The sequence below is a fragment of the Ranitomeya imitator genome, chromosome 7 (genome assembly GCF_032444005.1).
Source record: "Ranitomeya imitator isolate aRanImi1 chromosome 7, aRanImi1.pri, whole genome shotgun sequence".
Classification (NCBI taxonomy): domain Eukaryota; kingdom Metazoa; phylum Chordata; class Amphibia; order Anura; family Dendrobatidae; genus Ranitomeya; species Ranitomeya imitator.
In genome coordinates, this window is record NC_091288.1 from 218,593,686 (window position 1) to 218,620,505 (window position 26,820).

The following is a 26,820-nucleotide window of genomic DNA, read 5'->3' on the forward strand; positions in this document are numbered from 1 at the left end:
TAATACAGGAGAACATCTCCACCAGGGGCAGCGCTGAGTACACAGAGGAGGGGGCGCTATCTATAATACAGGAGAACATCCCCACCAGGGGCAGCACTGAGTACACAGAGGAGGAGGCGCTGTCTATAATACAGGAGAACATCCCCACCAGGGGCAGCACTGAGTACACAGAGGAGGAGGCGCTATCTATAATACAGGAGAACATCCCCACCAGGGGCAGCACTGAGTACACAGAGGAGGGGGCGCTGTCTATAATACAGGAGAACATCCCCACCAGGGGCAGCACTGAGTACACAGAGGAGGAGGCGCTGTCTATAATACAGGAGATCATCCCCACCAGGGGCAGCGCTGAGTACACAGAGGAGGGGGCGCTGTCTATAATACAGGAGAACATCCCCACCAGGGGCAGCACTGAGTACACAGAGGAGGGGGCGCTGTCTATAATACAGGAGAACATCTCCACCAGGGGCAGCACTGAGTACACAGAGGAGGAGGCGCTGTCTATAATACAGGAGAACATCCCCACCAGGGGCAGCGCTGAGTACACAGAGGAGGGGGCGCTATCTATAATACAGGAGAATATCCCCACCAGGGGCAGCGCTGAGTACACAGAGGAGGGGGCGCTGTATATAATACAGGAGAACATCTCCACCAGGGGCAGCGCTGAGTACACAGAGGAGGGGGCGCTGTCTATAATACAGGAGAACATCTCCACCAGGGGCAGCACTGAGTACACAGAGGAGGGGGCGCTATCTATAATACAGGAGAACATCCCCACCAGGGGCAGCACTGAGTACACAGAGGAGGAGGCGCTGTCTATAATACAGGAGAACATCCCCACCAGGGGCAGCGCTGAGTACACAGAGGAGGAGGCGCTGTCTATAATACAGGAGATCATCCCCACCAGGGGCAGCGCTGAGTACACAGAGGAGGGGGCGCTGTCTATAATACAGGAGAACATCCCCACCAGGGGCAGCACTGAGTACACAGAGGAGGGGGCGCTGTCTATAATACAGGAGAACATCCCCACCAGGGGCAGCACTGAGTACACAGAGGAGGGGGCGCTGTCTATAATACAGGAGAACATCCCCACCAGGGGCAGCACTGAGTACACAGAGGAGGGGGCGCTATCTATAATACAGGAGAACATCCCCACCAGGGGCAGCGCTGAGTACACAGAGGAGGAGGCGCTGTCTATAATACAGGAGATCATCCCCACCAGGGGCAGCGCTGAGTACACAGAGGAGGGGGCGCTGTCTATAATACAGGAGAACATCCCCACCAGGGGCAGCACTGAGTACACAGAGGAGGGGGCGCTGTCTATAATACAGGAGAACATCTCCACCAGGGGCAGCACTGAGTACACAGAGGAGGAGGCGCTGTCTATAATACAGGAGAACATCCCCACCAGGGGCAGCGCTGAGTACACAGAGGAGGGGGCGCTATCTATAATACAGGAGAATATCCCCACCAGGGGCAGCGCTGAGTACACAGAGGAGGGGGCGCTGTATATAATACAGGAGAACATCTCCACCAGGGGCAGCGCTGAGTACACAGAGGAGGGGGCGCTATCTATAATACAGGAGAACATCCCCACCAGGGGCAGCACTGAGTACACAGAGGAGGAGGCGCTGTCTATAATACAGGAGAACATCCCCACCAGGGGCAGCACTGAGTACACAGAGGAGGGGGCGCTGTCTATAATACAGGAGAACATCCCCACCAGGGGCAGCACTGAGTACACAGAGGAGGGGGCGCTGTCTATAATACAGGAGAACATCCCCACCAGGGGCAGCACTGAGTACACAGAGGAGGGGGCGCTGTCTATAATACAGGAGAACATCTCCACCAGGGGCAGCGCTGAGTACACAGAGGAGGAGGCACTGTATAATACAGGAGAACATCCCCACCAGGGGCAGCGCTGAGTACACAGAGGAGGGGGCGCTGTCTATAATACAGGAGAACATCTCCACCAGGGGCAGCGCTGAGTACACAGAGGAGGAGGCGCTGTCTATAATACAGGAGAACATCCCCACCAGGGGCAGCGCTGAGTACACAGAGGAGGGGGCGCTGTCTATAATACAGGAGAACATCTCCACCAGGGGCAGCACTGAGTACACAGAGGAGGAGGCGCTGTCTATAATACAGGAGAACATCCCCACCAGGGGCAGCGCTGAGTACACAGAGGAGGGGGCGCTGTATATAATACAGGAGAACATCTCCACCAGGGGCAGCACTGAGTACACAGAGGAGGGGGCGCTGTATATAATACAGGAGAACATCTCCACCAGGGGCAGCGCTGAGTACACAGAGGAGGGGGCGCTATCTATAATACAGGAGAACATCCCCACCAGGGGCAGCACTGAGTACACAGAGGAGGGGGCGCTGTCTATAATACAGGAGAACATCTCCACCAGGGGCAGCGCTGAGTACACAGAGGAGGGGGCGCTGTCTATAATACAGGAGAACATCCCCACCAGGGGCAGCGCTGAGTACACAGAGGAGGGGGCGCTGTCTATAATACAGGAGAACATCTCCACCAGGGGCAGCACTGAGTACACAGAGGAGGAGGCGCTGTCTATAATACAGGAGAACATCCCCACCAGGGGCAGCGCTGAGTACACAGAGGAGGGGGCGCTATCTATAATACAGGAGAATATCCCCACCAGGGGCAGCGCTGAGTACACAGAGGAGGGGGCGCTGTATATAATACAGGAGAACATCTCCACCAGGGGCAGCGCTGAGTACACAGAGGAGGGGGCGCTATCTATAATACAGGAGAACATCCCCACCAGGGGCAGCACTGAGTACACAGAGGAGGAGGCGCTGTCTATAATACAGGAGAACATCCCCACCAGGGGCAGCACTGAGTACACAGAGGAGGAGGCGCTGTCTATAATACAGGAGATCATCCCCACCAGGGGCAGCGCTGAGTACACAGAGGAGGAGGCGCTGTCTATAATACAGGAGATCATCCCCACCAGGGGCAGCGCTGAGTACACAGAGGAGGGGGCGCTGTCTATAATACAGGAGAACATCCCCACCAGGGGCAGCACTGAGTACACAGAGGAGGGGGCGCTGTCTATAATACAGGAGAACATCCCCACCAGGGGCAGCACTGAGTACACAGAGGAGGGGGCGCTGTCTATAATACAGGAGAACATCCCCACCAGGGGCAGCACTGAGTACACAGAGGAGGGGGCGCTATCTATAATACAGGAGAACATCCCCACCAGGGGCAGCGCTGAGTACACAGAGGAGGAGGCGCTGTCTATAATACAGGAGATCATCCCCACCAGGGGCAGCGCTGAGTACACAGAGGAGGGGGCGCTGTCTATAATACAGGAGAACATCCCCACCAGGGGCAGCACTGAGTACACAGAGGAGGGGGCGCTGTCTATAATACAGGAGAACATCTCCACCAGGGGCAGCACTGAGTACACAGAGGAGGAGGCGCTGTCTATAATACAGGAGAACATCCCCACCAGGGGCAGCGCTGAGTACACAGAGGAGGGGGCACTATCTATAATACAGGAGAATATCCCCACCAGGGGCAGCGCTGAGTACACAGAGGAGGGGGCGCTGTATATAATACAGGAGAACATCTCCACCAGGGGCAGCGCTGAGTACACAGAGGAGGGGGCGCTATCTATAATACAGGAGAACATCCCCACCAGGGGCAGCACTGAGTACACAGAGGAGGAGGCGCTGTCTATAATACAGGAGAACATCCCCACCAGGGGCAGCACTGAGTACACAGAGGAGGGGGCGCTGTCTATAATACAGGAGAACATCCCCACCAGGGGCAGCACTGAGTACACAGAGGAGGGGGCGCTGTCTATAATACAGGAGAACATCCCCACCAGGGGCAGCACTGAGTACACAGAGGAGGGGGCGCTGTCTATAATACAGGAGAACATCTCCACCAGGGGCAGCGCTGAGTACACAGAGGAGGAGGCACTGTATAATACAGGAGAACATCCCCACCAGGGGCAGCGCTGAGTACACAGAGGAGGGGGCGCTGTCTATAATACAGGAGAACATCCCCACCAGGGGCAGCGCTGAGTACACAGAGGAGGGGGCGCTGTCTATAATACAGGAGAACATCCCCACCAGGGGCAGCACTGAGTACACAGAGGAGGGGGCGCTGTATAATACAGGAGAACATCTCCACCAGGGGCAGCACTGAGTACACAGAGGAGGAGGCGCTGTCTATAATACAGGAGAACATCCCCACCAGGGGCAGCACTGAGTACACAGAGGAGGGGGCGCTGTCTATAATACAGGAGAACATCCCCACCAGGGGCAGCACTGAGTACACAGAGGAGGGGGCGCTGTCTATAATACAGGAGAACATCCCCACCAGGGGCAGCACTGAGTACACAGAGGAGGGGGCGCTGTCTATAATACAGGAGAACATCCCCACCAGGGGCAGCACTGAGTACACAGAGGAGGGGGCGCTGTATAATACAGGAGAACATCTCCACCAGGGGCAGCACTGAGTACACAGAGGAGGAGGCGCTGTCTATAATACAGGAGAACATCCCCACCAGGGGCAGCACTGAGTACACAGAGGAGGGGGCGCTGTCTATAATACAGGAGAACATCCCCACCAGGGGCAGCGCTGAGTACACAGAGGAGGGGGCGCTGTATATAATACAGGAGAACATCCCCACCAGGGGCAGCACTGAGTACACAGAGGAGGAGGCGCTGTCTATAATACAGGAGAACATCCCCACCAGGGGCAGCACTGAGTACACAGAGGAGGGGGCGCTGTATAATACAGGAGAACATCTCCACCAGGGGCAGCACTGAGTACACAGAGGAGGAGGCGCTGTCTATAATACAGGAGAACATCCCCACCAGGGGCAGCGCTGAGTACACAGAGGAGGAGGCGCTGTGTATAATACAGGAGAAAATCCCCACCAGGGGCAGCGCTGAGTACACAGAGGAGGGGGCGCTGTCTATAATAGAGGGGAACATCCCCACCAGGGGCAGCACTGAGTACACAGAGGAGGGGGCGCTGTATAATACAGGAGAACATCTCCACCAGGGGCAGCACTGAGTACACAGAGGAGGAGGCGCTGTCTATAATACAGGAGACCATCTCCACCAGGGGCAGCGCTGAGTACACAGAGGAGGGGGCGCTGTCTATATTTGGGGATTTTCACTAGTAACTGAGGGGGGGGGGGGAACGGTCTATTATACTGGAGGTCCCATAAAACCCCGGGGCAGAATACAGAATATTATGGAGCCTGATTATAGGTCTCACCTCTTTCAGATAACAAGAAATTCCCCGTAGAGCGGCTGACATTGATGAAGGAGAGGCCAACTACAGGGGGAAGAGAAGGAAAAAATATCTCACACACAATAATATCACACGAGCGGCGACAAAGTGTAGTGAGGGCCGTCCACACTGCGAGTCATGTCTCCTCATACCGACGTCTCCTCATACCGACGTCTCCTCGTACCGACGTCTCCTCGTACCGACGTCTCCTCGTACCGACGTCTCCTAGTACCGATGTCTCCTCATACCGACGTCTCCTAGTATTAATCTCTCCTAGTACCGACGTCCCCTCATGCCGACGTCTCCTAGTACCGACGTCCCCTCATGCCGACGTCTCCTCGTACCGACGTCTCCTCGTACCGACGTCTCCTCGTACCGACGTCTCCTCGTATTAATCTCTCCTAGTACCGACGTCTCCTCATACCGACGTCTCCTCGTACCGACGTCTCCTCGTACCGACGTCTCCTCGTACCGACGTCTCCTCGTATTAATCTCTCCTAGTACCGACGTCTCCTCATACCGACGTCTCCTAGTACCGACGTCTCCTCGTACTGACGTCTCCTCGTATTAATCTCTCCTCGTACCGACGTCTCCTCGTACCGACGTCTCCTCGTACCGACGTCTCCTCGTATTAATCTCTCCTAGTACCGACGTCTCCTCGTACCGACGTCTCCTCGTACTCGACGTCTCCTCGTACTGACGTCTCCTCGTATTAATCTCTCCTAGTAGTGATGTCTCCTCGTACCGACGTCTCCTCGTATTAATCTCTCCTAGTACCGACGTCTCCTCGTACCGACGTCTCCTCGTATTAATCTCTCCTAGTACCGACGTCTCCTCGTACCGACGTCTCCTCGTACCGACGTCTCCTCGTATTAATCTCTCCTAGTACTGATGTCTCCTCGTACCGACGTCTCCTCGTACCGACGTCTCCTCGTACCGATGTCTCCTCGTATTAATCTCTCCTAGTACATTGTCTCCTAGTACCGACGTCTCCTAGTACCGACGTCTCCTAGTAGTGATATCTCCTAGTACTGACATCTCCTAGTACCGACGTCTCCTAGTACTGACGTCTCCTAGTACCAACGTCTCCTCGTACCAACGTCTCCTCGTACCAACGTCTCCTCGTATTAATCTCTCCTAGTACTGATGTCTCCTAGTACCGACGTCTCCTCGTACCGACGTCTCCTAGTACCGACGTCTCCTAGTATTAATCTCTCCTAGTACCGACGTCCCCTCATGCCGACGTCTCCTCGTACCGACGTCTCCTAGTACCGACGTCTCCTCATACCGACGTCTCCTCGTACCGACGTCTCCTCGTACCGACGTCTCCTCGTACTGACGTCTCCTAGTATTAATCTCTCCTAGTACCGACGTCTCCTCATACCGACGTCTCCTCGTACCGACGTCTCCTCGTATTAATCTCTCCTAGTACCGACGTCTCCTAGTACCGACGTCTCCTCGTACCGACGTCTCCTCGTACCGACGTCTCCTCGTACTGACGTCTCCTCGTATTAATCTCTCCTCGTACCGACGTCTCCTCGTACCGATGTCTCCTCGTACCGACGTCTCCTCGTATTAATCTCTCCTAGTAGTGATGTCTCCTCGTACCGACGTCTCCACGTATTAATCTCTCCTAGTACCGACGTCTCCTCGTACCGACGTCTCCTTGTACCGACGTCTCCTCGTACTCGACGTCTCCTCGTACCGACGTCTCCTCGTACTGACGTCTCCTCGTATTAATCTCTCCTAGTAGTGATGTCTCCTCGTACCGACGTCTCCTCGTATTAATCTCTCCTAGTACCGACGTCTCCTCGTACCGACGTCTCCTCGTATTAATCTCTCCTAGTACCGACGTCTCCTCGTACCGACGTCTCCTCGTACCGACGTGTCCTCGTATTAATCTCTCCTAGTACTGATGTCTCCTAGTACCGACGTCTCCTAGTACCGACGTCTCCTAGTACCGACGTCTCCTCGTACCGACGTCTCCTCGTATTAATCTCTCCTAGTACTGATGTCTCCTCGTATTAATCTCTCCTAGTACTGATGTCTCCTCGTACCGACGTCTCCTCGTACCGACGTCTCCTCGTACCGACGTCTCCTCGTACCGACGTCTCCTCGTACAGACGTCGCCTCGTACCGATGTCTCCTCGTACCGACGTCTCCTCGTACCGATGTCTCCTCGTATTAATCTCTCCTAGTACATTGTCTCCTAGTACCGACGTCTCCTAGTACCGACGTCTCCTCGTACCGACGTCTCCTAGTACCGACGTCTCCTAGTATTAATCTCTCCTAGTACCGACGTCCCCTCATGCCGACGTCTCCTCGTACCGACGTCTCCTCGTATTAATCTCTCCTAGTACTGATGTCTCCTCGTACCGACGTCTCCTCGTACCGACGTCTCCTCGTACCGACGTCTCCTCGTACAGACGTCGCCTCGTACCGATGTCTCCTCGTACCGACGTCTCCTCGTACCGATGTCTCCTCGTATTAATCTCTCCTAGTACATTGTCTCCTAGTACCGACGTCTCCTAGTACCGACGTCTCCTAGTAGTGATATCTCCTAGTACTGACATCTCCTAGTACCGACGTCTCCTAGTACTGACGTCTCCTAGTACCGACGTCTCCTCGTACCAACGTCTCCTCGTACCAACGTCTCCTCGTATTAATCTCTCCTAGTACTGATGTCTCCTAGTACCGACGTCTCCTCGTACCGACGTCTCCTAGTACCGACGTCTCCTCGTACTGACGTTTCCTCGTAACGACGTCTCCTCGTACCGACGTCTCCTCGTACCGACGTCTCCTCCTACCGACGTCTCCTAGTACCAACGTCTCCTAGTACCGACGTCTCCTCGTACCGACGTCTCCTCGTATTAATCTCTCCTAGTACCGACGTCTCCTAGTACCGACGTCTCCTCGTACCGACGTCTCCTCGTACCGACGTCTCCTCGTATTAATCTCTCCTAGTACTGATGTCTCCTAGTACCGACGTCTCCTCGTACCGACGTCTCCTCGTACCGACGTCTCCTCGTACCGACGTCTCCTCGTACCGACGTCTCCTCGTATTAATCTCTCCTAGTACTGATGTCTCCTCGTACCGACGTCTCCTCGTACCGACGTCTCCTCGTACCGACGTCTCCTCGTACAGACGTCGCCTCGTACCGATGTCTCCTCGTACCGACGTCTCCTCGTACCGATGTCTCCTCGTATTAATCTCTCCTAGTACATTGTCTCCTAGTACCGACGTCTCCTAGTACCGACGTCTCCTAGTAGTGATATCTCCTAGTACTGACATCTCCTAGTACCGACGTCTCCTAGTACTGACGTCTCCTAGTACCGACGTCTCCTCGTACCAACGTCTCCTCGTACCAACGTCTCCTCGTACCAACGTCTCCTCGTATTAATCTCTCCTAGTACTGATGTCTCCTAGTACCGACGTCTCCTCGTACCGACGTCTCCTAGTACCGACGTCTCCTCGTACTGACGTTTCCTCGTACCGACGTCTCCTCGTACCGACGTCTCCTCCTACCGACGTCTCCTAGTACCAACGTCTCCTAGTACCGACGTCTCCTCGTACCGACGTCTCCTCGTATTAATCTCTCCTAGTACCGACGTCTCCTAGTACCGACGTCTCCTCGTACCGACGTCTCCTCGTACCGACGTCTCCTCGTATTAATCTCTCCTAGTACTGATGTCTCCTAGTACCGACGTCTCCTCGTACCGACGTCTCCTCGTACCGACGTCTCCTCGTACCGACGTCTCCTCGTATTAATCTCTCCTAGTACTGATGTCTCCTCGTACCGACGTCTCCTAGTACCGACGTCTCCTCGTACCGACGTCTCCTCGTACCGACGTCTCCTCGTATTAATCTCTCCTATCTCCTCGTATTAATCTCTCCTCGTACCGACGTCTCCTCGTACCGACGTCTCCTCGTACTGACGTCTCCTCGTACCGACGTCTCCTCGTACCGACGTCTCCTCGTACCGACGTCTCCTCGTATTAATCTCTCCTAGTACTGATGTCTCCTCGTACCGACGTCTCCTCGTACCGACGTCTCCTCGTACCGACGTCTCCTCGTACCGACGTCTCCTCGTACCGACGTCTCCTCGTACCGACGTCTCCTCGTATTAATCTCTCCTAGTACTGATGTCTCCTCGTACCGACGTCTCCTAGTACCGACGTCTCCTCGTACCGACGTCTCCTCGTATTAATCTCTCCTATCTCCTCGTATTAATCTCTCCTAGTACTGATGTCTCCTCGTACCGACGTCTCCTCGTACCGACGTCTCCTCGTACCGACGTCTCCTCGTACCGACGTCACCTCGTACCGACGTCTCCTCGTACCGACGTCTCCTCGTACCGACGTCTCTCAGCAGTGATGTCTCGCTCACTATTGCTGTCTCTGCGGTCTCTTACAGGGATCTGCCTCTCCAGGCACAGGTTGAAGTGCTTCTTCTCTCCCGGCTTCAGCCTCCGCAGCGGGACGCGCGTTTCTCCAATGAACTCGTTATGACTCAGTTTGTCTTCATCACAGACAGAGATCCTGAGGAGAGAGCGGAGTCTCGTGAGGAAGATGGACGTTTCCCACCTCGCACTCGCATAACAGCCGGATTCATTCACAACCAAGGGCAAAAATACACCCATCCCACAGGCAGGTTTTTGGCAGTTTTCTTTAACAATTTCAGCTCTTATAATACCGCCATATGGCATCAAGATAATACTGCAATATTAAGCCTACATCATACCACCCTATGGTACCGAAACAATATAAAGCATCCTAGAAAAATACCCCATAATACTGCCATAGAGTGCTGACATATTCAGCACACATAATACTGCCATAGAGTGCCAACCTAATACTGACTGTGAGGCACCGCTAGCATTGTACGCAGTGAAGAGGCAGTGACCCACAAAGTTCCAACACAAAGGCTCTTTAATATGTTTCCTCACAGCATTAAAGTCCAATTCCCACACAAATGCATATAACATCTGTGTATATTATCAGTGTTCAGTTCACACCGGTTCATAGCAATACACATCATATGGCTTTTAGATTACAGTCCCTAAACACACTGGACATCTCCTTGTCCAGTATCCATGGGGCGACCGCATGCCATATTACAGACTCCATACACACAGCCTCATATGTTGCAGACACTACACACTCCAGCCGTCCTCTGACTAGTTCTCGTGGGTGTCCTGCACCGCTGTATCACAGTCTCTTTACTCACAGCTAAGAATATCCTCCGGATAGCAGCTGGGCACCATATCCACCTGTTTTCAATCGTTACACATGCTAGTCCTCTTTTGGGCACAGGACATCCACCTACGGGCACAGGACTGTCCACATCCGACTCCTCCGGGCACAGGACATCCACCTCCGGGCACAGGACTGTCCACATCCGACTCCTCTGGGCACAGGACATCCACCTCTGGGCACAGGACTGTCCACATCCGACTCCTCAGGGCACAGGACCTCCACCTCCGGGCACAGGACTATCCACATCCAAGACCACTACCATGGACGACTTGTATCGCTGTATACGCTGCGGGTGCCAGGCTATTCAGCTGCCCTGGGTGCTGGCTCTGCTGGCCTGTGCCTCCATACACTCAGCCAGCGCTCTGCAGGCCTCTGCTCTGCACACCAACACACACCAAACTGACACTGACGTTGCACCTGACACACCCATAGCCCTTACTGCGGGGCTTTTTAACACACAAATCTGTGGCCTTCAGCCACATGGAAATCCCGGATTGGAAATCCGTGACTCCCATGCACACCTATGGACTTCATCCGTCTCCAAGCACAACCTGGGGAGATTATTACATTTAATCTGCATTACAGTCACCGCTACGCCCATGACTGCCATGCACACCTATGGACTTCATACATTTCCATGCACAACCTGGGGAGAGCACACAGCAACCCCTACCTGTGACACGAGTCACTGCCTCACATGACATATTCAGCACACATAATACTGCCATATAGTGCTAACCTAATACTGACATATTCAGCACACATAATACTGCCATATAGTGCTAACCAAATACTGACATAATCAGCACACATAATACTGCCATATAGTGCTAACCTAATACTGACATATTCAGCACACATAATACTGCCATATAGTGCTAACCTAATACTGACATATTCAGCACACATAATGCTGCCATATAGTGCTAACCTAATACTGACATATTCAGCACACATAATACTGCCATATAGTGCTAACCAAATACTGACATAATCAGCACACATAATACTGTCATATAGTGCTAACCTAATACTGACATATTCAGCACACATAATACTGCCATATAGTGCTAACCTAATACTGACATATTCAGCACACATAATACTGCCATATAGTGCTAACCTAATGCTGACATATTCAGCACACATAACACTGCCATACAGTGCTAACCTAATACTGACATATTCAGCACACATAATACTGCCATATAGTGCTAACCTAATACTGGCATATTCAGCACACATAATACTGCCATATAGTGCTAACCTAATGCTGACATATTCAGCTCACATAATACTGCCATACAGTGCTAACCTAATGCTGACATATTCAGCACACATAATACTGCCATATAGTGCTAACCTAATACTGGCATATTCAGCACACATAATACTGCCATATAGTGCTAACCTAATGCTGACATATTCAGCACACATAATACTGCCATATAGTGCTAACCAAATACTGACATAATCAGCACACATAATACTGTCATATAGTGCTAACCTAATACTGACATATTCAGCACACATAATACTGCCATATAGTGCTAACCTAATTCTGACATATTCAGCACACATAATACTGCCATATAGTGCTAACCTAATGCTGACATATTCAGCACACATAACACTGCCATACAGTGCTAACCTAATACTGACATATTCAGCACACATAATACTGCCATATAGTGCTAACCTAATACTGGCATATTCAGCACACATAATACTGCCATATAGTGCTAACCTAATGCTGACATATTCAGCACACATAACACTGCCATACAGTGCTAACCTAATATTGACATATTCAGCACACATAATACTGCCATACAGTGCTAACCTAATGCTGACATATTCAGCACACATAACACTGCCATACAGTGCTAACCTAATATTGACATATTCAGCACACATAACACTGCCATACAGTGCTAACCTAATACTGACATATTCAGCACACATAATACTGCCATATAGTGCTAACCTAATGCTGACATATTCAGCACACATAACACTGCCATACAGTGCTAACCTAATACTGACATATTCAGCACACATAATACTGCCATACAGTGCTAACCTAATACTGACATATTCAGCACACATAATACTGCCATACAGTGCTAACCTAATGCTGACATAATCAGCACACATAACACTGCCATACAGTGCTAACCTAATATTGACATATTCAGCACACATAACACTGCCATACAGTGCTAACCTAATACTGACATATTCAGCACACATAATACTGCCATATAGTGCTAACCTAATACTGACATATTCAGCACACATAATACTGCCAGAAAATGCTAACCTAAAACTGACATATTCAGCACACATAATACTGCCATATAGTGCTAACCTAATATTGACATATTCAGCACCCATAATACTGCCATAAAATGCTAACCTAATACTGACATATTCAGCACACATAATACTGCCATATAGTGCTAACCTAATATTGACATATTCAGCACCCATAATACTGCCATACAGTGCTAAACTAATATTGACATATTCAGCACACATAATACTGCCATATAGTGCTAACCTAATATTGACATATTCAGCACACATAATACTGTCATATAGTGCTAACCTAATACTGACATATTCAGCACACATAATACTGCCATACAGTGCTAAACTAATATTGACATATTCAGCACACATAATACTGCCATATAGTGCTAACCTAATATTGACATATTCAGCACACATAATACTGCCATATAGTGCTAACCTAATACTGACATATTCAGCACACATAATACTGCCATACAGTGCTAAACTAATATTGACATATTCAGCACACATAATACTGCCATATAGTGCTAACCTAATATTGACATATTCAGCACCCATAATACTGCCATATAGTGCTAACCTAATACTGACATATTCAGCACACATAATACTGCCATACAGTGCTAAACTAATATTGACATATTCAGCACACATAATACTGCCATACAGTGCTAACCTAATACTGACATATTCAGCACACATAATACTGCCATATAGTGCTAACCTAATACTGACATATTCAGCACACATAATACTGCCATAAAATGCTAACCTAATACTGACATATTCAGCACACATAATGCTGCCATATAGTGCTAACCTAATATTGACATATTCAGCACACATAATACTGCCATATAGTATATTCAGCACACAATACTGTCATACAGTGATAACCTAATATTGACATATTCAGCACACATAATACTGCCATATAGTATATTCAGCACACAATACTGTCATACAGTGCTAACCTAATACTGACATATTCAGCACACATAATACTGCCAGTGTCCAAATAACATTCAATATGCTATAATAATTCTACCTTGAAGATTCCCTATAGCGCCACCATATGGTGAAAGGTAATACTGCTATATAAAATCCCTATAATACCTCCATTAGGAGCCCAAATCATATGCAATATTCCATTTTACTGAGACCTGATATAAAACCATATAGTGCAAAGATTATGCTGCCATATGCCACCCACAAAATACCGTATTATAGTGTCAGAGTGGTGTTTCATATATTTCATAAAAGTGCCCTCATAATACCGCCATGTAGTTCCAAGATTATACTGTCATTTACATCATGGGTAATAATAGTGCCCATATAATATGCACCCTGCTTTTCCAAAAATAGTTTCGAGTCCCTTCCCAGAGGACCTGTCACCAAGTGAAAAGTGGCCGATTTTGCGCTCATTTTATTTCCGTTTCTCCCCTGAGTTTTCTGTTTTTTTTGTTTTTTAGAAATCCGCCATACGGTTCTAGAGATATGGATCTTTTTATTTAGTGATTTTAGTAAGGGGGCGTGACTCTTAGTGTAATTATGCAAAACAGCCTAAAGACACTCCCCAGAGGATCTGTGAGCCACGCCCCTTTAGTAAAACCATAGAAATTAGCACTAAATAAAAAGGTCTATATCTCTGGAACCGTATGGCGGATTTAAAAAAAAATAAAGAAATAAATGCTCAGGGGAGCAGCAGGAATAAAACAAGTAAAAAAACTGGTCACTTTTGACCCGGTGACAAGACCTCTTTATAATTCTTTTGACGTTTAACTGTCGCCTCCTTCCTGGTACAGGTCACATGACTGCTCATCTCATGTCAACGTTCTGCTGTAAAGCCACCGGAAACATGTCGTGGTACATCATCAGACGCCCGCTCACCTCAGGATCTTTTTGGCCATGTCCTCGGGGGTGATGCCGCAGTAGGTGAGATTTTCGTTCCACGTGGGGTTTAGGGTGTTCCTCACAATTCGGGTCTTCAGCTTGTTTGCCTGAGAGAAGAACATCAGTCATTGCCTAGAGCAGGGTCTCATTCTACGGGGATTCTAATGGGTAATACAGGTCCTTCTCAAAAAATTAGCATATAGTGTTAAATGTCATTATTTACCATAATGTAATGATTACAATTAAACTTTCATATATTATAGATTCATTATCCACCAACTGAAATTTGTCAGGTCTTTTATTGTTTTAATACTGATGATTTTGGCATACAACTCCTGATAACCCAAAAAACCTGTCTCAATAAATTAGCATATCAGGAAAAGGTTCTCTAAACGACCTATTACCCTAATCTTCTGAATCAACTAATTAACTCTAAACACATGCAAAAGATACCTGAGGCTTATATAAACTCCCTGCCGGGTTCATTAATCAAAACCCCCATCATGGGTAAGACTAGCGACCTGACAGATGTCAAGAAGGCCATCATTGACACCCTCAAGCAAGAGGGTAAGACCCAGAAAGAAATTTCTCAACAAATAGGCTGTTCCCAGAGTGCTGTATCAAGGCACCTCAATGGTAAGTCTGTTGGAAGGAAACAATGTGGCAGAAAACGCTGTACAACGAGAAGAGGAGACCGGACCCTGAGGAAGATTGTGGAGAAGGAGCGATTCCAGACCTTGGGGAACCTGAGGAAGCAGTGGACTGAGTCTGGTGTGGAAACATCCAGAGCCACCGTGCACAGGCGTGTGCAGGAAATGGGCTACAGGTGCCGCATTCCCCAGGTAAAGCCACTTTTGAACCACAAACAGCGGCAGAGGCGCCTGACCTGGGCTACAGAGAAGCAGCACTGGACTGTTGCTAAGTGGTCCCAAGTACTTTTTTCTGATGAAAGCAAATTTTGCATGTCATTCGGAAATCAAGGTGCCAGAGTCTGGAGGAAGACTGGGGAGAAGGAAATGCCAAAATGCCTGAAGTCCAGTGTCAAGTACCCACAGTCAGTGATGGTGTGGGGTGCCATGTCAGCTGCTGGTGTTGGTCCACTGTGTTTCATCAAGGGCAGGGTCAATGCAGCTAGCTATCAGGAGATTTTGGAGCACTTCATGCTTCCATCGGCTGAAATGCTTTATGGTGATGAAGATTTCATTTTTTCAGCACGACCTGGCACCTGCTCACAGTGCCAAAACCACTGGTAAATGGTTTACTGACCATGGTATTACTGTGCTCAATTGGCCTGCCAACTCTCCTGACCTGAACCCCATAGAGAATCTGTGGGATATTGTGAAGAGAAAGTTGAGAGACGCAAGACCCAACACTCTGGATGAGCTTAAGGCCGCTATTGAAGCATCCTGGGCCTCCATAACATCTCAGCAGTGTCACAGGCTGATTGCCTCCATGCCACGCCGCATTGAAGCAGTCATTTCTGCCAAAGGATTCCCCACCAAGTATTGAGTGCATAACTGAACATTATTATTTGATGGTTTTTTTGTTTGTTATTAAAACCCTGCTGTTCTGTTGGTCAAAAATGACCGACTTTGAACTTCAATATTCTTTAAAATATTCAAGATGCGGCTCTGAAACCCGTGGCCGACCGACCCATCCTCATTTAAGTCAATCAACCACAAGTTTCAGAACCGCATCTTGAACACCCCAAAAAATACCAAAGTTCAAAATAGGTCTCCCCAGACCGAACAGAACAGCAGGGTTAAAAAACACTTTTATTTGATTGGATGGGTGAAATATGCTAATTTATTGAGACAGGTTTTTTGGGTTATCAGGAGTTGTATGCCAAAATCATCAGTATTGAAACAATAAAAGACCTGACAAATTTCAGTTGGTGGATAATGAATCTATAATATATGAAAGTTTAATTGTAATCATTACATTATGGTAATTAATGAAATTTAACACTATATGCTAATTTTTTGAGAAGGACCTGTATATCAGGGACCCCCTCACAGTTCTTCCTGTCCTTACTCTCAGGGCCCCACAGTGTCCAGCCGGACCTGACTAATCAGATGATCGATGATACAATTAGCATCGATCCAGGCCAGACTAGGGGAGCGCAGAGGTGGATTCCTGGGATGGAGGTTATTACATTAGGCCCTAATAGGCGAGCCCAGAGAGACTCACTAATCCAGTGCCAGACTGGGCGGTGGCAGCAGCGCCCGCCGGTGATCCGTACAGATGGCAGAATGATCGGCTCACTGTGGAATAAATATTAAGAAGAGCACACATGACCAGGGTGGGCACGCACGACCAGGGTGAGCACGCACGACCAGGGTGGGCACCACGACCAGGGTGGGCACGCACGACCAGGGTGAACACGCACGACCAGGGTGAACACGCACGACCAGGGTGGGCACACACGACCAGGGTGGGCACGCACGACCAGGGTGGGCACGCACGACCAGGGTGGGCAGGGGCACTGCAGACAGGATTAAACTGAAGTGAGTGATATCATGGACATATTAGTGAGGTCACTGCCCGCACAGCTCACTCTGGCACTGCCAGCGTACATCACCAGGGCACTTCCATGTTACACCATCAGGTTAGTGCCAATCTACACAACCTCGGATGTGCCGATCTACATCACTCTGACAGAGACAATTTATACCATCTGGACACTGCCAACCTTCACGTCCTTAGAAATGCCAATTTATTTAACCTGGGCAGTGCCATACTACATGACCCGGGCAGTGCCAAGCTTCAGCACCTTGGAATTGTCCATCTAGATTACATGCACAGCAGCAGCCTACACAACCTGGGCATTGCCAATCAAAACCACTAGTGCAATTACAACTTATACCACCTTGGAAATGCCAGTCTAGATCATACGTACAGTGCCAACCTGTGTAATCTGGATAGCGGCTAATTACATCACTCAGGCCATCCCAAACTGCCCCACCCAGGTGATGCCAACCTAAAGCACCTTGGAAGTACCACGCTACATCACAGCAGCCATGCAAACCTACATCCCAGGGGCAGTGCCAGTCAACATCCCAGGGGTAGCACCAGTCTACATCCCAAAGACAGTGCCAGTCTACATCACAGCAGACATGCAAATCTACATCCCAGGGGCAGTGCCAGTCTACATCACAGGGGCAGCACCAGTCTACATCCCAGGGGCAGTGCCAGTTTACATCCCAAGGGCAGCGCCAGTCTACATCCCAGGGGCAGCACCAGTCTACATCCCAGGGGCAGTGCCAGTCTACATCCCAGTGGCAGTGCCAGTCTACATCCCATGGGCAGTGCCAGTCTACATCCCAGGGGCAGTGCCAGTCTACATCCCAGGGGCAGTGCCAGTCTACATCCCAGGGGCAGTGCCAGTCTACATCCCAGGGGCAGCGCCAGTCTACATTCCAGGGGCAGCACCAGTCTACATCCCAGGGGCAGCGCCAGTCTACATCCCAGGGGCAGTGCCAGTCTACATCCCAGGGGCAGTGCCAGTCTACATCCCAGTGGCAGTGCCAGTCTACATCCCATGGGCAGTGCCAGTCTACATCCCAGGAGCAGTGCCAGTCTACATCCCAGGGGCAGCGCCAGTCTGCATAACATAGGCAGTGCCAGTCTACATCCCAGGGGCAGTGTCAGTCTACATCCCAGGGGCAGCGCCAGTCTACATCACAGAGGCAGCGCCAGTCTACATCCCAGGGGCAGCACCAGTCTACATCCCAGGGGCAGCACCAGTCTACATCCCAGGGGCATTGCCAGTCTACATCACAGAGGCAGCGCCAGTCTACATCCCAGGGGCAGCACCAGTCTACATCCCAGGGGCAGCGCCAGTCTACATCACAGAGGCAGCGCCAGTCTACATCCCAAGGGCAGCGCCAGTCTACATCCCAGGGGCAGCACCAGTCTACATCCCAGGGGCAGCGCCAGTCTACATCACAGAGGCAGCGCCAGTCTACATCCCAAGGGCAGCGCCAGTCTACATCCCAGGGGCAGCACCAGTCTACATCCCAGGGGCAGTGCCAGTCTACATCCCAGGGGCATTGCCAGTCTACATCCCAGGGGCAGTGCCAGTCTACATCCCAGGGGCAGTGCCAGTCTACATCCCAGGAGCAACACCAGTCTATATCCCAGGAGCAGCGCCAGTTTACATCCCAAGGGCAGCACCAGTCTACATCCCATGGGCAGTGCCAGTCTACATCCCAGGGCAGTGCCAGTCTATGTCCCAGGGGCAGTGCCAGTCTACATCCCAGGGGCAGTGCCAGTCTGCATCCCAGGGGCAGCGCCAGTCTACATCCCAGGGGCAGTGCCAGTCTACATCACAGGGGCAGCACCAGTCTACATCCCAGGGGCAGTGCCAGTTTACATCCCAAGGGCAGCACCAGTCTACATCCCAGGGGCAGTGCCAGTCGACATCCCAAGGGCAGCACCAGTCTACATCCCAGGGGCAGTGCCAGTCTACATCCCAGGGGCAGTGCCAGTCTACATCCCGGGGCAGTGCCAGTCTACATCCCAGGGGCAGTGCCAGTCTACATCCCAGGGGCAGTGCCAGTCTACATCCCGGGGCAGTGCCAGTCTACATCCCAAGGGCGGCACCAGTCTACATCCCAGGGGCAGTTCCAGTCTACATCCCAGGGGCAGTGCCAGTCTACATCCCAAGGGCGGCACCAGTCTACAACCCAGGGGCAGTGCCAGTCTACATCCCAGGGGCAGTGCCAGTCTACATCACAGGGGCAGCACCAGTCTACATCCCAGGGGCAGTGCCAGTTTACATCCCAGGGGCAGTGCCAGTCTACATCCCGGGGGGCAGTGCCAGTCTACATCCCAAGGGCGGCACCAGTCTACATCCCAGGGGCAGTGCCAGTCTACATCCCAGGGGCAGTGCCATCTACATCACAGGGGCAGCACCAGTCTACATCCCAGGGGCAGTGCCAGTCTACATCCCAGGGGCAGTGCCAGTCTACATCCCGGGGGGCAGTGCCAGTCTACATCCCAAGGGCGGCACCAGTCTACATCCCAAGGGCAGCACCAGTCTCCATCCCAGGAGCAGTGCCAGTCTACATCCCGGGGCAGTGCCAGTCTCCATCCCAGGGGCAGCGCCAGTCTACATCACAGGGGCAGCACCAGTCTACATCCCAGGGGCAGTGCTAGTTTACATCCCAAGGGCAGCACCAGTCTCCATCCCAGGGGCAGTGCCAGTCTACATCCCAGGGGCAGTGCCAGTCTACATCCCGGGGCAGTGCCAGTCTACATCCCAGGGGCAGTGCCAGTCTACATCCCGGGGCAGTGCCAGTCTACATCCCAGGGGCAGTGCCAGTTTACATCCCAGAGGCAGTGCCAGTCTCCATCCCAGGGGCAGCGCCAGTCTGCATCCCAGGGGCAGCGCCAGTCTACATCCCAGGGGCAGTGCCAGTCTCCATCCCAGGGGCAGCACCAGTCTACATCCCAGGGGCAGCGCCAGTCTACATCCCAGGGGCAGCGCCAGTCTACATCCCAGGGGCAGCGCCAGTCTGCATCACATAGGCAGTGTCAGTCTACATCCCAGGGGCAGTGCCAGTCTACATCCCAGGGGCAGTGCCAGTCTACATTCCAGGGGCAGCACCAGTCTACATCCCAGGGGCAGCGCCAGTCTACATCCCAGGGGCAGTGCCAGTCTACATCCCAGGGGCAGTGCCAGTCTACATCCCAGGGGCAGTGCCAGTCTACATCCCAGGGGCAGTGCCAGTCTACATCCCAGGGGCAGCGCCAGTCTGCATCACATAGGCAGTGTCAGTCTATATCCCAGGGGCAGCGCCAGTCTACATCACAGAGGCAGCGCCAGTCTATATCCCAGGGGCAGCGCCAGTCTACATCCCAGGGGCAGCGCCAGTCTACATCCCAGGGTCAGTGCCAGTCTACATCCCAGGGGCAGTGCCAGTCTACATCCCAGGGGCAGCACCAGTCTACATCCCAGGGGCAGTGCCAGTCTACATCCCAGGGGCAGTGCCAGTCTCCATCCCAGGGGCAGTGCCAGTCTCCATCCCAGGGGCAGTGCCAGTCTACATCACAGGGGCAGCACCAGTCTACATCCCAGGGGCAGTGCCAGTCTACATCCCAGGGGCAGTGCCAGTCTACATCCCGGGGCAGTGCCAGTCTACATCCCAAGGGCGGCACCAGTCTACATCCCAGGGGCAGTGCCAGTCTACATCCCAGGGGCAGTGCTAGTTTACATCCCAAGGGCAGCACCAGTCTCCATCCCAGGGGCAGCACCAGTCTACATCCCAGGGGCAGTGCCAGTCTACATCCCAGGGGCAGTGCCAGTCTCCATCCCAGGGGCAGTGCCAGTCTCCATCCCAGGGGCAGTGCCAGTCTACATCACAGGGGCAGCACCAGTCTACATCCCACGGGCAGTGCCAGTCTACATCCCGGGGCAATGCCAGTCTCCATCCCAGGGGCAGCGCCAGTCTACATCCCAGGGGCAGTGCCAGTCTACATCACAGGGGCAGCACCAGTCTACATCCCAGGGGCAGTGCCAGTTTACATCCCAGGGGCAGTGCCAGTCTACATCCCGGGCAGTGCCAGTCTACATCCCAGGGGCAGTGCCAGTTTACATCCCAGAGGCAGTGCCAGTCTCCATCCCAGGGGCAGCGCCAGTCTGCATCCCAGGGGCAGCGCCAGTCTACATCCCAGGGGCAGTGCCAGTCTCCATCCCAGGGGCAGTGCCAGTCTCCATCCCAGGGGCAGTGCCAGTCTACATCCCAAGGGCAGCGCCAGTCTACATCCCAGGGGCAGTGCCAGTCTCCATCCCAGGGGCAGTGCCAGTCTACATCCCAGGGGCAGTGCCAGTCTACATCCCATGGGCAGTGCCAGTCTACATCCCAGGGGCAGCGCCAGTCTACATCCCAGGGGCAGTGCCAGTCTACATCCCAGGGGCAGCGCCAGTCTACATCCCATGGGCAGTGCCAGTCTACATCCCAGGGGCAGTGCCAGTCTACATCCCAGGGGCAGTGCCAGTCTACATCCCAGGGGCAGCGCCAGTCTGCATCACATAGGCAGTGTCAGTCTACATCCCAAGGGCAGCGCCAGTCTACATCCCAGGGGCAGTGCCAGTCTACATCACAGGGGCAGCACCAGTCTACATCCCAGGGGCAGTGCCAGTTTACATCCCAGGGGCAGTGCCAGTCTACATCCCGGGGCAGTGCCAGTCTACATCCCAGGGGCAGTGCCAGTTTACATCCCTGAGGCAGTGCCAGTCTCCATCCCAGGGGCAGCGCCAGTCTGCATCCCAGGGGCAGCGCCAGTCTACATCCCAGGGGCAGTGCCAGTCTCCATCCCAGGGGCAGTGCCAGTCTACATCCCAGGGGCAGCGCCAGTCTACATCCCAGGGGCAGCGCCAGTCTCCATCCCAGGGGCAGTGCCAGTCTACATTCCAGGGGCAGCACCAGTCTACATCCCATGGGCAGTGCCAGTCTACATTCCAAGGGGCAGCGCCGGTCTACATCCCAGGGGCAGTGCCAGTCTACATCCCAGGGGCAGTGCCAGTCTACATCCCATGGGCAGTGCCAGTCTACATCCCAGGGGCAGTGCCAGTCTACATCCCAGGGGCAGTGCCAGTCTACATCCCAGGGGCAGCGCCAGTCTGCATCACATAGGCAGTGTCAGTCTACATCCCAGGGGCAGCGCCAGTCTACATCCCAGGGGCAGCGCCAGTCTACATCACAGAGGCAGCGCCAGTCTACATCCCAAGGGCAGCGCCAGTCTACATCCCAGGGGCAGCACCAGTCTACATCCCAGGGGCAGTGCCAGTCTACATCCCAGGGGCATTGCCAGTCTACATCCCAGGGGCAGTGCCAGTCTACATCCCAGGGGCAGTGCCAGTCTACATCCCAGGAGCAACACCAGTCTATATCCCAGGAGCAGCGCCAGTTTACATCCCAAGGGCAGCACCAGTCTACATCCCATGGGCAGTGCCAGTCTACATCCCAGGGCAGTGCCAGTCTATGTCCCAGGGGCAGTGCCAGTCTACATCCCAGGGGCAGTGCCAGTCTGCATCCCAGGGGCAGCGCCAGTCTACATCCCAGGGGCAGTGCCAGTCTACATCACAGGGGCAGCACCAGTCTACATCCCAGGGGCAGTGCCAGTTTACATCCCAAGGGCAGCACCAGTCTACATCCCAGGGGCAGTGCCAGTCGACATCCCAAGGGCAGCACCAGTCTACATCCCAGGGGCAGTGCCAGTCTACATCCCAGGGGCAGTGCCAGTCTACATCCCGGGGCAGTGCCAGTCTACATCCCAGGGGCAGTGCCAGTCTACATCCCAGGGGCAGTGCCAGTCTACATCCCGGGGCAGTGCCAGTCTACATCCCAAGGGCGGCACCAGTCTACATCCCAGGGGCAGTTCCAGTCTACATCCCAGGGGCAGTGCCAGTCTACATCCCAAGGGCGGCACCAGTCTACAACCCAGGGGCAGTGCCAGTCTACATCCCAGGGGCAGTGCCAGTCTACATCACAGGGGCAGCACCAGTCTACATCCCAGGGGCAGTGCCAGTTTACATCCCAGGGGCAGTGCCAGTCTACATCCCGGGGGGCAGTGCCAGTCTACATCCCAAGGGCGGCACCAGTCTACATCCCAGGGGCAGTGCCAGTCTACATCCCAGGGGCAGTGCCATCTACATCACAGGGGCAGCACCAGTCTACATCCCAGGGGCAGTGCCAGTCTACATCCCAGGGGCAGTGCCAGTCTACATCCCGGGGGGCAGTGCCAGTCTACATCCCAAGGGCGGCACCAGTCTACATCCCAAGGGCAGCACCAGTCTCCATCCCAGGAGCAGTGCCAGTCTACATCCCGGGGCAGTGCCAGTCTCCATCCCAGGGGCAGCGCCAGTCTACATCACAGGGGCAGCACCAGTCTACATCCCAGGGGCAGTGCTAGTTTACATCCCAAGGGCAGCACCAGTCTCCATCCCAGGGGCAGTGCCAGTCTACATCCCAGGGGCAGTGCCAGTCTACATCCCGGGGCAGTGCCAGTCTACATCCCAGGGGCAGTGCCAGTCTACATCCCGGGGCAGTGCCAGTCTACATCCCAGGGGCAGTGCCAGTTTACATCCCAGAGGCAGTGCCAGTCTCCATCCCAGGGGCAGCGCCAGTCTGCATCCCAGGGGCAGCGCCAGTCTACATCCCAGGGGCAGTGCCAGTCTCCATCCCAGGGGCAGCACCAGTCTACATCCCAGGGGCAGCGCCAGTCTACATCCCAGGGGCAGCGCCAGTCTACATCCCAGGGGCAGCGCCAGTCTGCATCACATAGGCAGTGTCAGTCTACATCCCAGGGGCAGTGCCAGTCTACATCCCAGGGGCAGTGCCAGTCTACATTCCAGGGGCAGCACCAGTCTACATCCCAGGGGCAGCGCCAGTCTACATCCCAGGGGCAGTGCCAGTCTACATCCCAGGGGCAGTGCCAGTCTACATCCCAGGGGCAGTGCCAGTCTACATCCCAGGGGCAGTGCCAGTCTACATCCCAGGGGCAGCGCCAGTCTGCATCACATAGGCAGTGTCAGTCTATATCCCAGGGGCAGCGCCAGTCTACATCACAGAGGCAGCGCCAGTCTATATCCCAGGGGCAGCGCCAGTCTACATCCCAGGGGCAGCGCCAGTCTACATCCCAGGGTCAGTGCCAGTCTACATCCCAGGGGCAGTGCCAGTCTACATCCCAGGGGCAGCACCAGTCTACATCCCAGGGGCAGTGCCAGTCTACATCCCAGGGGCAGTGCCAGTCTCCATCCCAGGGGCAGTGCCAGTCTCCATCCCAGGGGCAGTGCCAGTCTACATCACAGGGGCAGCACCAGTCTACATCCCAGGGGCAGTGCCAGTCTACATCCCAGGGGCAGTGCCAGTCTACATCCCGGGGCAGTGCCAGTCTACATCCCAAGGGCGGCACCAGTCTACATCCCAGGGGCAGTGCCAGTCTACATCCCAGGGGCAGTGCTAGTTTACATCCCAAGGGCAGCACCAGTCTCCATCCCAGGGGCAGCACCAGTCTACATCCCAGGGGCAGTGCCAGTCTACATCCCAGGGGCAGTGCCAGTCTCCATCCCAGGGGCAGTGCCAGTCTCCATCCCAGGGGCAGTGCCAGTCTACATCACAGGGGCAGCACCAGTCTACATCCCACGGGCAGTGCCAGTCTACATCCCGGGGCAATGCCAGTCTCCATCCCAGGGGCAGCGCCAGTCTACATCCCAGGGGCAGTGCCAGTCTACATCACAGGGGCAGCACCAGTCTACATCCCAGGGGCAGTGCCAGTTTACATCCCAGGGGCAGTGCCAGTCTACATCCCGGGCAGTGCCAGTCTACATCCCAGGGGCAGTGCCAGTTTACATCCCAGAGGCAGTGCCAGTCTCCATCCCAGGGGCAGCGCCAGTCTGCATCCCAGGGGCAGCGCCAGTCTACATCCCAGGGGCAGTGCCAGTCTCCATCCCAGGGGCAGTGCCAGTCTCCATCCCAGGGGCAGTGCCAGTCTACATCCCAAGGGCAGCGCCAGTCTACATCCCAGGGGCAGTGCCAGTCTCCATCCCAGGGGCAGTGCCAGTCTACATCCCAGGGGCAGTGCCAGTCTACATCCCATGGGCAGTGCCAGTCTACATCCCAGGGGCAGCGCCAGTCTACATCCCAGGGGCAGTGCCAGTCTACATCCCAGGGGCAGCGCCAGTCTACATCCCATGGGCAGTGCCAGTCTACATCCCAGGGGCAGTGCCAGTCTACATCCCAGGGGCAGTGCCAGTCTACATCCCAGGGGCAGCGCCAGTCTGCATCACATAGGCAGTGTCAGTCTACATCCCAAGGGCAGCGCCAGTCTACATCCCAGGGGCAGTGCCAGTCTACATCACAGGGGCAGCACCAGTCTACATCCCAGGGGCAGTGCCAGTTTACATCCCAGGGGCAGTGCCAGTCTACATCCCGGGGCAGTGCCAGTCTACATCCCAGGGGCAGTGCCAGTTTACATCCCTGAGGCAGTGCCAGTCTCCATCCCAGGGGCAGCGCCAGTCTGCATCCCAGGGGCAGCGCCAGTCTACATCCCAGGGGCAGTGCCAGTCTCCATCCCAGGGGCAGTGCCAGTCTACATCCCAGGGGCAGCGCCAGTCTACATCCCAGGGGCAGCGCCAGTCTCCATCCCAGGGGCAGTGCCAGTCTACATTCCAGGGGCAGCACCAGTCTACATCCCATGGGCAGTGCCAGTCTACATTCCAAGGGGCAGCGCCGGTCTACATCCCAGGGGCAGTGCCAGTCTACATCCCAGGGGCAGTGCCAGTCTACATCCCATGGGCAGTGCCAGTCTACATCCCAGGGGCAGTGCCAGTCTACATCCCAGGGGCAGTGCCAGTCTACATCCCAGGGGCAGCGCCAGTCTGCATCACATAGGCAGTGTCAGTCTACATCCCAGGGGCAGCGCCAGTCTACATCACAGAGGCAGCGCCAGTCTACATCCCAGGGGCAGCGCCAGTCTCCATCCCAGGGGCAGTGCCAGTCTCCATCCCAGGGGCAGTGCCAGTCTACATCCCAGGGGCAGTGCCAGTCTCCATCCCAGGGGCAGTGCCAGTCTCCATCCCAGGGGCAGTGCCAGTCTCCATCCCAGAGGCAGTGCCAGTCTCCATCCCAGGGGCAGTGCCAGTCTCCATCCCAGGGGCAGTGCCAGTCTCCTTCCCAGGGGCAGTGCCAGTCTCCATCCCAGGGGCAGTGCCAGTCTCCATCCCAGGGGCAGTGCCAGTCTACATCCCAGGGGCAGTGCCAGTCTCCATCCCAGGGGCAGTGCCAGTCTACATCCCAGGGGCAGCGCCAGTCTACATCCCAGGGGCAGCGCCAGTCTACATCCCAGGGGCAGTGCCAGTCTACATTCCAGGGGCAGCACCAGTCTACATCCCAGGGGCAGCGCCAGTCTACATCCCAGGGGCAGTGCCAGTCTCCATCCCAGGGGCAGTGCCAGTCTACATCCCAGGGGCAGTGCCAGTCTACATCCCATGGGCAGTGCCAGTCTACATCCCAGGGGCAGCGCCGGTCTACATCCCAGGGGCAGTGCCAGTCTACATC

The 26,820-nt window shown here is 53.9% G+C and overlaps 1 protein-coding gene across 1 annotated transcript in view; it reads right to left on the reverse strand.

Annotated features, from left to right (window-relative positions):
- The window catches only part of DOC2A (double C2 domain alpha), a 97,327-nt gene that overhangs the window by 28,127 nt on the left and 42,380 nt on the right, over positions 1-26,820 (reverse strand). The window contains exons 5-7 of the mRNA XM_069735013.1: positions 14,753-14,862; positions 9,700-9,826; positions 5,273-5,332 (exon numbers count right to left, since the gene is read on the reverse strand). Of these exons, the coding sequence (XP_069591114.1) occupies positions 5,273-5,332; positions 9,700-9,826; positions 14,753-14,862 (297 nt within the window). The remainder of the gene's footprint in view (positions 1-5,272; positions 5,333-9,699; positions 9,827-14,752; positions 14,863-26,820) is intronic.